Source organism: Botrytis sinoallii (genome assembly GCF_014898435.1).
Source record: "Botrytis sinoallii strain Bc 23 chromosome Unknown BSIN_006, whole genome shotgun sequence".
Taxonomy (NCBI): domain Eukaryota; kingdom Fungi; phylum Ascomycota; class Leotiomycetes; order Helotiales; family Sclerotiniaceae; genus Botrytis; species Botrytis sinoallii.
Window position 1 is genome coordinate 2,111,932 of NW_024066033.1, and position 12,159 is coordinate 2,124,090.

General features: G+C 42.1%; 3 protein-coding genes across 3 annotated transcripts; 1 reads left to right on the forward strand and 2 right to left on the reverse strand.

The window, feature by feature from the left end:
• Positions 1 to 1,990: 1,990 nt before the first annotated feature.
• Positions 1,991 to 3,256, forward strand: EAF02_004386 (uncharacterized protein; the record flags this gene model as incomplete). The annotated part of the gene is made up of 1 exon (XM_038900434.1): positions 1,991 to 3,256. One exon carries the CDS (start codon positions 1,991 to 1,993, stop codon positions 3,254 to 3,256), a length of 1,266 nt encoding a protein of 421 aa, XP_038760141.1.
• A 419-nt stretch (positions 3,257 to 3,675) lies between these two features.
• On the reverse strand, positions 3,676 to 6,614 carry EAF02_004387 (uncharacterized protein; the record flags this gene model as incomplete). Its single annotated transcript, XM_038900435.1, has 6 exons — positions 3,676 to 5,219; positions 5,270 to 6,069; positions 6,124 to 6,278; positions 6,330 to 6,412; positions 6,463 to 6,522; positions 6,578 to 6,614. The coding sequence occupies 6 exons, from the start codon at positions 6,612 to 6,614 to the stop codon at positions 3,676 to 3,678; spliced, it is 2,679 nt and encodes an 892-aa protein (XP_038760142.1).
• A 2,913-nt stretch (positions 6,615 to 9,527) lies between these two features.
• On the reverse strand, positions 9,528 to 11,800 carry EAF02_004388 (uncharacterized protein; the record flags this gene model as incomplete). The annotated part of the gene is made up of 2 exons (XM_038900436.1): positions 9,528 to 11,122; positions 11,173 to 11,800. 2 exons carry the CDS (start codon positions 11,798 to 11,800, stop codon positions 9,528 to 9,530), a joined length of 2,223 nt encoding a protein of 740 aa, XP_038760143.1.
• Between the last annotated feature and the right edge of the window lie 359 nt (positions 11,801 to 12,159).

A 12,159-nucleotide genomic window follows, 5' to 3' on the forward strand; every position in this document is an offset into this window, starting at 1 on the left:
AAGAGGATTGATTGAGATACTCGAGTAGCGTAGGAATAAGAAGGATTGAGGATTGCAGGAGCTTTGAATATCCACAATCATTGAATAATTGAAACCTCATGAATAACCATCTAAATTGAATTTTATGAGAAAAGATGCATCTTATATGTATTTGAGGATTTGACTACTTGTTGTACGTACGGGAAGGGCAAGGTAAAAGTGTAAAAGGGTAATAAAAGTTCAACGTTTGTGTAATAAATGTAAATCATGAGATATATCGTACACGGACGGGGTATAGGAGAAAAAGAGCAACGTTTTGGTCAAGCTAATAAGTGTCTGGGTTGTGAGTAAGACATTTGGTACTTTATAATTTAAGAATCATCAAGATTGACCTCCTTATTCTTAATTTTATTCGTTGACATTCAGATACTTTATAGGAAATTGTCTAGATGGTAGGTGATAAGTAGATGATAATAAGTAGTAAGTAGTAAGTAGTAAAGTAGTAAGTAGTAAGTAGTAAGTAGTAAGTAGTAAGTAGTAAGTAGTAAGTAGTAAGTAAGTAAGTAGTAAGTAGTAATAGTAAGTAGATGGTAGATGATAGCTAGTAGGTAGCTGAACGACATATATCAAGGTCTTTCCAAAGTCATCTTCTATTGTATGACTACCATTTCTACCTATGCAGATCCTAGAGATTCATTGACGTGGAATGGATATACCAGCTGTGCATAATTCCATTCTTTGCCCCGGTTAGATGGATTCTCTCATGACTTCGTATATCTTCAATTCATCTCTCATACGGAGTACTCAGATTGCAAATTCATGCAATGAATGGAGTGATCACCTGGGCATGAGGGCATCTAGCTAACAACCGACCTATACTTCCTTGATCACTTCAATACTTCAACATACTAAAACAGTGCCAGCAAACTTCACTCCAATATACAATGACAGTGCCAACAAAGAACGAGATATCTATAACCCCTCATCTCAGCACTCATCCAAGTAACCACCAACTAAACCATCCAAAGCAACTTCCCAATCCCCCATCCCCCCTTCTAGTTCTAGAAACACAACTTTGAAGATCATGGGGAACAGCAAAAAGTGCATTAAGAGTCAGACACAGACATATCTAGGCGTGTGTAAAGATCATCTTCCTTGTTTGATATTCCTTTCCCACCGTGTCTATACCTAATCCATGAGGGATTCCCCTGTTATGTGTATGCATAGTGGTGTTGTACATACGTTTAAGGCTTAGTTGGTAGGCTGGTCTGGGTGATGGGCGACGGAGCGGAGTACAATGTACAACACTGCAGTAACTCGATTGTCTCGTGAAAACGATCTCAGTGAGATGCTAGGGAGAGGAGATACTTATGAGGATGTTGTGTAGTACTCTCGTATGACTATAGTAAAGGAGATAGATCATTTTTATATAAAAGGTGTATAGTTCATATACACATATAGATATAACATAGACACATACATGTAAACAAACATATCAAATGAATATAATAAACCTCAAAGAGAGTAAATAATAATAAGATATCAATCCCAATCCCAAATATCGTAATATAAAGCATAAACTACAAAGCATAAACCAATCCCTACCTATCATATCCTATCCCATCCCATCCCATCCCATCCCATCCATCCATCCATCCAATCACAAATCCCCAATCCACCCGACCGCAAATTCCATAGCGTTACCGAAAGTCCTCACACTCCTTCACTAACGACTACCGAAAGGCTACACTACACCACAAACGAGTGACCCATATTCAAAGTAAGGCTGAGATATTGACATTAATTACAAATCCATTTGTACGATATCCATACTCGAGTATCTCTTTTCATCATCACATTTCCAAGTACTCGTACGTACAAGAAAGCATAGGAGTTTGCTATCACACACTGACTCATCAAGGTTACACATTCATTGAATCATCCATCTATCCATCCATCCATCCATCCATCCATCCATTCATTTTTTATTCCATACCTCCCTCATAATACCATGGTCCTTCTCGGACTCGGTCTCCTGATCGCCTCAGTTTCCTTCCTATATTACAAACATGCGCCTGCGGGATGGTGGACCTTTCTCGAGCGATTCAATTTGCGCGCGGGGAATAGTATTCAGGAGGGAGATCGCAATCGAGACGGAGATGCAAAAGGGAAAGGGAGAGAAGGGGAAAGAGAAGATTTGACATGGAGAATCAGAGGAGTAGAAGAACAGGAAAAGGAAAAGGGAGACAGAGGGGAGAAATCTTCGATATCGCCATTATCATCATCATCATCATCAAACCACAAAATAAATGCTCCCGCAGAAAAACTTACAACTACAACCACAACCAATGCGCCAACCTTCCAAATGACCGAACCTTCTCAAACCCCATCAATACAACCACCCTCTCCTCCCCCAAACAAAGCAGCTCTCGACCGCGCCGCCATGCCCCCACCACCTCCTCTTTTCAAAAAACCCACGTCCACCCCGAAACCCAAACCCAAAACCCCCTCATCACCAACTACTCCCCGCGCGCATGCTTCTCAACCTTCTCAAACCCCTCAGATCCCCATCTTTTCGCTCGACGCTACGAATTCTCCATCCACATCCTTAGATCTAGAATCCGAATCCGAACCAGAAATCCCCTCTTTCCCCGCTGCAAACTCCGCACAACGCGCTTCAAATACCGGGTCTCGAGTCCCTCCACGATTAAATCCTCTCCCCGCCTTTAAATCCACACCCACACCCACAACATCAACTCTCAGCAACCCCACCCCCAACCGCGGCCCCCTCCCCAACCGCTCACCCCTCCCAAATCGCACTCCTTCCTCCTCCCTCGCCGCCCCCTCCCTCGCCCCCCCACCAACCCACACCTCCATCCCCTCCAAACCGCGCAAAAAGGTTCTCCTCACCCCCAACCACTCTCCCCTCGACTGGGCGCGTCTCACCTCCTCCCCCACCTCCAACCTACGTAATCTCCCTCCTTCCACTCCTCTCCTGCGCGTGCCTCCTTCCCTGCTCAAACAATTCACCGGAAGGAAAGGGAAAGATGCGTGGACCGTGCTTGGCGGGAAGGTGTATAATATCACGCCCTATCTACCGTATCATCCGGGGGGCGAACCAGAGTTATTAAAGTGTGCGGGTAGAGATGGGACCAGACTGTTTGGGGAGGTGCATCCGTGGGTTAATTGGGAGGGCATGTTGGAGGCGTGTTTGGTGGGGATTAGTGTTGGAGAGGAGGAGTTTGAGGGGGTGGGCGGGTTGGAGGATATGGATTAGCGAGGAGAGAAAGAGAATGATTTGTATTTGAGGGAGGGAAGGGGTTGTGATGTATATATGGGTTTCGGCAGTATAGGAGATTAGAGATTAGATGGATAGAGTAGATTTGCCGGTATTATTACATAAATAAGCATGGCTGTATAGATACTAGGTAGATGCTTCATGAACAGCAATGTATTATATAGGCAAACAAACATACATACAGAGATGGATATGACTCTCAGGTGTAAGTATAAATTAGAATATAGAGAGTAAGATCAACCACAGTAGAATCTATCAATCCAGATTAATTAGATCAGATCAGATCGCACAGATCGGGTCAGATCATTAAGCAAACAACCTGCACCGGTAAACCACTCCCCTCATAAATTCACTACCATCCCTCTTCTCTATCTTCCCCTTTTCACATCTATCCCCACCTACCTAAAAACAAACCTATCCTCATCTTCTTCCTCCTCCACCACCCTCCTCCTTCTGCTTCCAGTTCCATTTCCACTTCCACTTCCAGCCCCCACTCCCATCCTCACCCTCTTAACCGCTCCCCCCTTCCCCAACGAACTCGCCGCCGCCCTTTTATTTCCATTCGCTCCAACCCCAAGACCAATGCTGCCCTCCCTTCCCATCCCACTCAATCTACTACTCCTCAAACTCTCTCTCTGCGTCGTCGAAGCTCGGGAACTTCGTCCTGTGGATGCGGGGGTTAGGGAGCGGAAGATTCCTGGGTCGTCTTCATTTCCATTTTTGTTTTGATTTCCATTTTGATCTTGATTCTCATCCTCAGATTCCGGTATAATCTCCACTTCTGCACTCAGCGCACGCGCATCCATTGGATTTTCAGGTAATTCCTCAGCTTCGTTTTCCGAGTTAATTTCTCGGGGTTGTGGTTTTGCTTTTACTCTGGAGCGGGATGAGTAGATAGGTGTTTGTGTTTCTGGGGTCTCTATTTCTGCTTGTGTTTGTGTTTCTTTTCCTTTTCCTTTGCCTTTGTTTCTTCGGGGTTGGGTGTCGTTGTCGTTTCCTTCTAGACCCCAATATTCGTCACCGGTTCCATTGCCCCTCTTCTTGACTTCTTCAAGAGGTACGATAACCCTGGCGTGAGCTCTCACTGGTCCATCTTCTGCGCCTCTTCTTCTAAATTTCTTGAAGTTCTTTCTTCCATTCCATTTATCATCCCATCTTTCACCTTCGTCCATGTGTCTTGTTGTTTTGGGTGCCGGTCTAGATCGCTTAACTTCCATATCCTCGACTATAGTTAGTTTGCGCATCTCTTCGATGTCGATTGTTGAGACAGCTTGTTTCAAAGATCTCTCTTCGGCTTGTGCGGCTGTTTCAGCGCGTTCGCGTTGCTGAGCTACCAAGGCTTCGATATCGACTTCTTTCTTTTCCTTCTTTTTTGCCGATTCGGGAGCTACGACTTCTTTTTTAATAACTGGAGGTGGAGGAGTTGGTTCACCTCTTTCTCGACGTTGACGTTTGAAGGATGCAGTAGTGGGTGCGAAACTATCCATGTATGATTTTTCTTCGGCAATGGGGGGTGCAGACCTTTTTCTTGTTGATCGCCGTGTCGGTTGAGATGATTCTTCAGGTTCCACAGACTGGGACATTGCGCGGTAATTATCAACTTCGCGATTAGGATCTTGAGAAACAAAGAGACCTTGGGATTCTTCGGGGAGATCTTGTTCTACTACCATGGCTTCGGGTATAGAAGCTAGAGAGACCGGTGCTGGTGGAGGATCATCGTCGTCATCATCATCAAAACCACTGAAACGACTTGTCACAGCTCTTCTTGATCTACCTCTTCGAAATTGAGTTTCTTGCGAGATAGGACCCTTGGGAGCGGGAGCTGTTGAGGAAGCACCAGCTGATATAGATTCAGAAGTCGCAACTGGGTTAGTCTTGGGGGGTGAGATTTGATGGGACTCAGCAGGCGCCTCTATTGGCCTACTAGCATTTGGATATGTAGCTTATGATTGTCAGTAGATTCATTCACCGTTGAATTCAAAGGATGCTTACCTGGTGTTGAAGCTGGAGCCACGACTCCAGACATTTCTATTTCAAGAGATCTCCTCAACAATCTTGCATCTGTCTTGAGTACTGCATCCAAGAATTCACTCTGTAATATGAGTCGTTGATCCAAAGCCAAAGCAACTTGACTAGCAAAGTCTTGGAACCATTCAACACCTTCACCTCTTGTGGGATAAAAGCCCACAACCACAACACCCTTTCCCTCGCTTCCATCCTCAAACTCACCAACCCCTTTCTCTCCTGCCACATTCTTTACATATCTTACAAAGTCATTCACCGGAGTTTGTGTAGGTGTAACTTCACGGTATAATGCTTTTCCACGTCCATCCGTGATGGGCGCTAGAAGTGTCTCAAATTGAGCTTTATCGTAGAAAACAAAGGTATAACCATCAAACATAGTTTGCCTCGAGAGATCAGGGGCATAAGATGTTGCTGGTTCGTCTGTAGGTTCCGTGCCGCGCTCAGGAAGATATTGAACAGCATCTGGGAAATTGTTTTTGAAATCTTTCTCCAAGCTACAAGTTCCATCCGATTCTGGCGTAGTAGCATCAATAATCGCTTTGATGAATGGATCATTGTCCACTATATACTTTCCATTAATCAAAGCTCGGAGTCCTTTGGCCGTGTTGCGTTTTTTGACAACAACATGAGACGTTACATCACGTTCATATTCGGTAAGGACTTTTACGTCGAGTGAACCAAATGTTGCATAAAGCGCTTCGAGGGGGTTGGCCTTCAATTCTTTTGGAGAGAATGAGAATGATAAAGCAACAGGGCACCAGGTAATTCTACATAATTCAGCATCGCTCACACATGTCAAAAGGATCAAGGATAGCTCTTACCGGAATATATGCTTAGATCTTCCTATAATTATTTCATTAATTTCACTCCTGAGTTCATAGTCCTCAATACCCTTGATTTGCTCTCCATTCACAGTGGTACCAGCTTTAGTCTTTTGGTCGTTCAAAATGACTTTTGACCGGCTTTTAGGATTTCTCTTCATGAGGTTATCAGTATAGATTCTATATCTGACTTGGTTGGTACTTACACAATCATCTGGACCAGCGACTCCAACCTCTATCGTTAAATGTTGTCTTGAAACTGACTTGTCGGCGATCGCGAAATGACCATCTTTGCTTTCATCAGCTGAAATAAAAGCCAAAGAATTCGGGCAAACAAACCTTCCGAGACCGTCCTACCGAAGAGATATTTCTTCCCGGGAACGAGCCACCGCGTTTTACCTGCAGGATCTTAGTATAGTTTATGGTAGAACTGTGTACCAATATAGATGTTTACCGTCAAAGAAGTCTCCATCGTTTTCTATAGTCCACATGGTAGATAGAGTGGGATTTATCGTTGTAAATTGAGGGCACTTTCTTGTCGACCCATAACATTTACAGAAATATACAAGAGGAATGTCGATGATGATATTTTTTGTTTGGTGATAATAGTGGCGAGTGGTAGTTCCACCAGTTCGGACATTTATTGATAGAATGATTTATAGGCAGCACGAAGTAGAAGAGATGAGATGGAAGCTTGACACGCGAATCTTTACCTCGCAAAACGCCTGGTCACATGTCGATTGCGATAAGGAACGGTACAAAAAGATAATGTGATTAGATAAGCATAATTTCGCAGCCACCAGTGAGCAGCCCCATTCCGTCACTGTACCTCACCGGGAGTGCACCATCACACAAAGATACTTCACCAAAAGCAATCCATTGCAGTACTCAGTATTCTCGTTTTGGTTTTCAGTTGTTCGCTGAGGCTCTTATTACTATTTTCTCGAATACCAACATCAGTTGCAGCATGTGAACTTTACGTCTACCTCCATCTTCATTTCCCCCTATAAGTCGGTTACCCTACTTTCGGGCCACCCCTGTTTTGGGTCACTTTTCGACCACTTTTTATACCAAAAATGGAATTTCTAACTTTCTTATTTATGAATAGAATATATTGAAAATTTATATATATATAATTCAGATTGTTTTGAACTTATTCTAAAATTTTTAGATTTTTAGGATTTTTTTTATATTGAGATTTAGAGCTTCAAAATATCGATTTTTTTAATTTATATAAGAATCATATACAAATTTGAAAATTTTATAAAATCTTTAGTAACTTTCTAATAAAATTGCTAAAAATAAATTATAAAATTTTATTACAAATTTATAATATAATTTATTTAGAAAATTCAGAAAAAATAGAAAATTTCTTATAAATAAATATTTAAAGAGGTACTTTCAAAATAATAGGGATTATTTATATTATTTTAAATTTATTATATATTATATTTCTATATCTATTAATTTTTTGGAATTTTTTTTGGAATTTCTATATAGACTTGAATTTAAAATTTTCAAAAAGATATATAGTTTTTTTTTAATAATTGTTGTTAAAAAGTTATTAAAGATTTTATAAAATTTTCAAATTTGTATATGATTCCTATACAAATTAAAAAATCGATATTTTAAAGCTTTAGATTTTAATATAGAAAAATCCTAAAAATCTAAAAATTTCAAAATAAGCTTAAATCGATCTAAATGTCACGGGATCACCTCTGGGAGTATTCAGAAGCTTTACCGCTGAGCTAAACGCCCAAAAGACTAGGAGGTAGAACTGGAAGTTCTACCTTACTCTCACATATATAGCAGGACAGGACAGGACAGAAAGGGCTTAGTGTCACCCCGTGACACTAAATTATATGTATATAAATTTTTATCAAATTATATTATATATTGATAGAGATATTAATAGGCCTAAAAAGTGATTTTTGGTGTGAAAGAGTGGTCCAAAACCCTGGTGGCCCGAAAGTAGGGTAACCGACTTACTTCGTTTCAGATAAGTTGGAAGTCATACTTTGTGTATAGAATTACAGGTTGTTCGAGCGAGATCAATATCCATTCGCGGGGAAACCATTTTCAAGAATATTAATGCTCAATGATAGCAAGAACTAACGTAAGATGATTTGCAAATTCTCATTTTTCTGCTGCATTTCCACGACATCGAAGGACGTTTCTGTGTGCATGAACTGAGGAGAAAACAGCACAAAGATATTTCAACCTCACAAATCTATTCAGCTGGCCCAAAAGCACACTCATCTTGTTAAAAAAAATCCGATTTTGTTACTTACTTGAACTGATACCACCATTGCTTTGAACACTTGATCGATCGAGTAATTTCGCTAAATGTACCAAGCGTTCCAGACGGAAGGTGCTCAGGTGTGATGACCAATTTATTACCATTTCCGTGTCTTCATCACTGCCTTGAAGATACACAGATCGAGCAAAAGTCCATCTCCTCCTCTTTGAGTCTATCCAAATCACATCCAGCCTTACATAGAAAACCAAACTGCACGTTGATTTATCTTCTCGATCCGGGCCGCCATTAGCCTGCGAGCCGCCCCCTAGACAAGTAAATGGAGCAGTACCTCGAGGTAAATGCATCAACAGTGCCACCCATGAAGTCATTTGTTCGATGTGCTATCATGGTGGCTAGTCTTATATCCGAAGAGTCCCTTATAGTGTATTGGGTATTGAACAGGATAAATTCAATCGATTAGTACTTGAGGGGTTCCCATGGTAAAAGCGGGTGGTAGTTGTCGAGAGTTCGCTTATAAACAGACTTAGTTTCATACGAGTATAGCTCTCATGGCATGGACATCTTTGTGACGAATACGTATTGCATATGTGCAAACCCATCGAAGCAAGTCAGCTCTTCCATTCATTATGTTGTTTGCCGTTTGATCCTGTTATACTTGATTGAAGACTGGAAATCAAATAGGTATGATCAAGGTTGATGTAGACACGTCGAGTAGGAGCCAAAGACCACGTAGGTGGGAAGATAATTCATTCAATGATTGAAGCCCCTTTGCATGTTGTTGAGAGCTTTAAAGTCTCGCAATGGAGTCATATATTACGAGAAGTCACGGTAGCGAGTCATTGTACATCTCGGATTCCCATACAGTCTTACGAAAGGAGAAGGCGAGGATGAACAAGTAAAGCTTCACACAAAAGCTTAACCTACTTGAATGACATATGCCAAAAAGATGCAATTGTATTCAAAGTGAGGAGGATAGATCATTCTTCAAGATACGAAACTGAAATATAACAAATCATTAGAATGACAGAACGATAGAACGACAGAACGACAGCACGACAGAAATAAAGCTTCTATCAGGACCTAAGACAAGACTGAATTACAGTTCGTTTTCCACCGTGTATCTTGAATCAATCTCATAAAAGTCTCATAAAATAGTGATAAGATACCGTTGATCGGGAGGCTCGGCATCTGATAGAATCTCGGAACATGCTGCCTCAGCAGTTGCCAGACCTTGTTCCTCTAGAACCTGTAATAATCGCTCGCTGAACTCATCACCCCAATCTGCAATATTATTGGGAACCCAAAAATATCCAATCCTTGTGTATGTTCCCGTCACGGAATTTGTATTTCGAAGAACAATACCGTAAATGTGCAATTGATCGATGAATTCGCATTTACTGCCAAATTTGAAACCGTTTTTGCCTGCAACTACTGGTACCAAATGTACAGGTCCAGCATAGTTTTGATCAACATCATCTAGACAGTCTAAATAGATTGGAAACTTCCTCTTTTGGCCACTAACATCTAATAAAACTGCGGTGGCATCTTCATATTTTGCCTCATCTAAAGCCTCCGTGTAAACAATATGGCCAACTGCCATAGTAGAGCAAGCAAGTCGGATGAATCCATCAATAACCTGTCCGAAAGGATTGTGGCCGTAAGGAGTCGTACCGGCATCCACAACATGCGCATATCTAGTATCGAGCTCATCACCGTGTAATTGAGGCCATCCTACCGGCCCATCAATGGAAGTCCAAGACCAAGAAGGGGCTCGCCAGAGTGGTCGCTCCAAGGCGTTACATCCCGCTAGACCCCAGCAAAGCTGCTCTTCGATATTTTTCCTCCACATCCCGGCCAAATACTGATCGCCATTCTTGTCGAATTCCGATTTCGCAATCCCAGAAAGTGCTGGTAATCTGTCTTTCCCATATGTTAGATTCGTTGCCGAATAAAATTTGGCAATTTGAGGCCACTTGAACTTCCTTGGGTCACAGAGAAGTGGTTTAACGAAAAAGTTGGGAAATTCTTCGGGAAAGAACTCTGACGCAATTGAAGACCTGCATTCCCAAAAAGCGCCACGATCACCAAAGTGAATGGTTCGTGGCGACAACACTTTCTCTTGCAGAGCCCATGCTATTGTTCCAAGATGGGCTCTCAAGGTCGATCTTTCGTATTCTTCTTCGCATTGAAAGTCTTGTACTCTTTCCCGTCCACCATCAGTAATTCGTACTCGAAGACCGCCACTAAAGTTTGACGGTTTAAGAAAGCAACCTTCGGTGCTATCACGAGCTGACGAGGCAGCTATTGTGATGACAGAACCTCCATAAATTGAGCTCATTAGCGCAGATTCTTTTTGCCAGTCGCTATCATCATTCTGTATGATGCACAAAGAGTCAATCCACAAGTAATCAATGCCGAGTTTCTTTGTAATATTGATTGCGTCCTTGAAAGTCTTTGGAAGAACCTCCCGTGATATTTCCCTCATTAACTGGCCGACGTTTTCGGAGGTAAGCACGATGGCCCTATGAGAACCCCAGCAATGAGATAGAGCTGCATATCGCAATCTCTCTTGATAGTCGGCCGTGAAGACAAGTCGTGGCGATTCTCCAGCGATAAATATAAGCCGCGTTGGCAGAATCCCATCGTTATTGCTTTTGCAGCCTTCATGCTTTTGGATACAACGCGATAGCCAATTGTTCGCTGTGCTGATTACATTTGGCAATTGGTCATAACAATCAACTTTGTCTAATTAGTAGGTTAGATCAACCACGGATGATGATATAACGAACCTGACACGGGGAGGAATGAGGACAGAATTGCCTGCCCAAACGCTATCCCCTTGTTACAATTATTGCAGACCTTCCCCGGTAGATTGAGCCACAGCAGTTGTTTTGGGTTTGTACACCAGTTCTGAATGGATAAAAACGACATTGAACTTCCACCCAAGAGCAACACGCGATTCTCAATTTTGCGAAAGAGTTCAACTAGCTCCCTATCCTTGAGGCGTTGAATCAAAAACGCGCAAAATTTGCATCCAGCCCGTGTTGATGCTTCTAATTCGAACAAGCTACATGGCCTCACAGCAGTGTGCTCCCAGCCACCTTCTGAGCCAGGCTCTGAATCGTGTTCCCTAGTTGAAGAATCGCCCAAAGTTGGCCAATCATCAAAAAGTTCTTGACATTTGATACAAAATCTTCCGAGAATGGGAGTGATTTTTAAATCCAATACGCGCCGTTCAAATAAATCCTTGTCCAGCTTATCAGATGCTACAGCCTGAAGTAGATGATGATTTGAAGAAAGAAGATTGGCGTCTGTTGACATGTATTCTTCAAACCATTCTCTCAAGCCCTCCTTTTGAGCGTTTAACTCTTTTGGGGTGAAGTCTCCATCATTGGAGATTTGGTCGTTGCTGACCATTGTTGCTTGCTCTGAGGGACACATGAACCATTAAATGTGACCAGGAGGAAATGTTATTGCTTCGCTGATATAGGATTGGAACAGAGGAGCAATCCAGATAAAGCAGAAGATCAAAATATTCCTAGCTCCAATATTTCATACTCGGAAATGAAGGTAACTCCACCGCGATCCCAATGCATCGCCTCTGTGCCAAAGAACAAACCAGAATTGGAGATCATAAGTACACATATGTTAGCATCTCAAAGTGAGATCAAGTGTTGTATATAAGTTGTGAAATAAGGAAAGTTGTTATAGATGATGTGTGTAAGCGTGAGGTGAGAAATTAGTGTCGCTGCACGGACCATGTAACATTGAGTTGT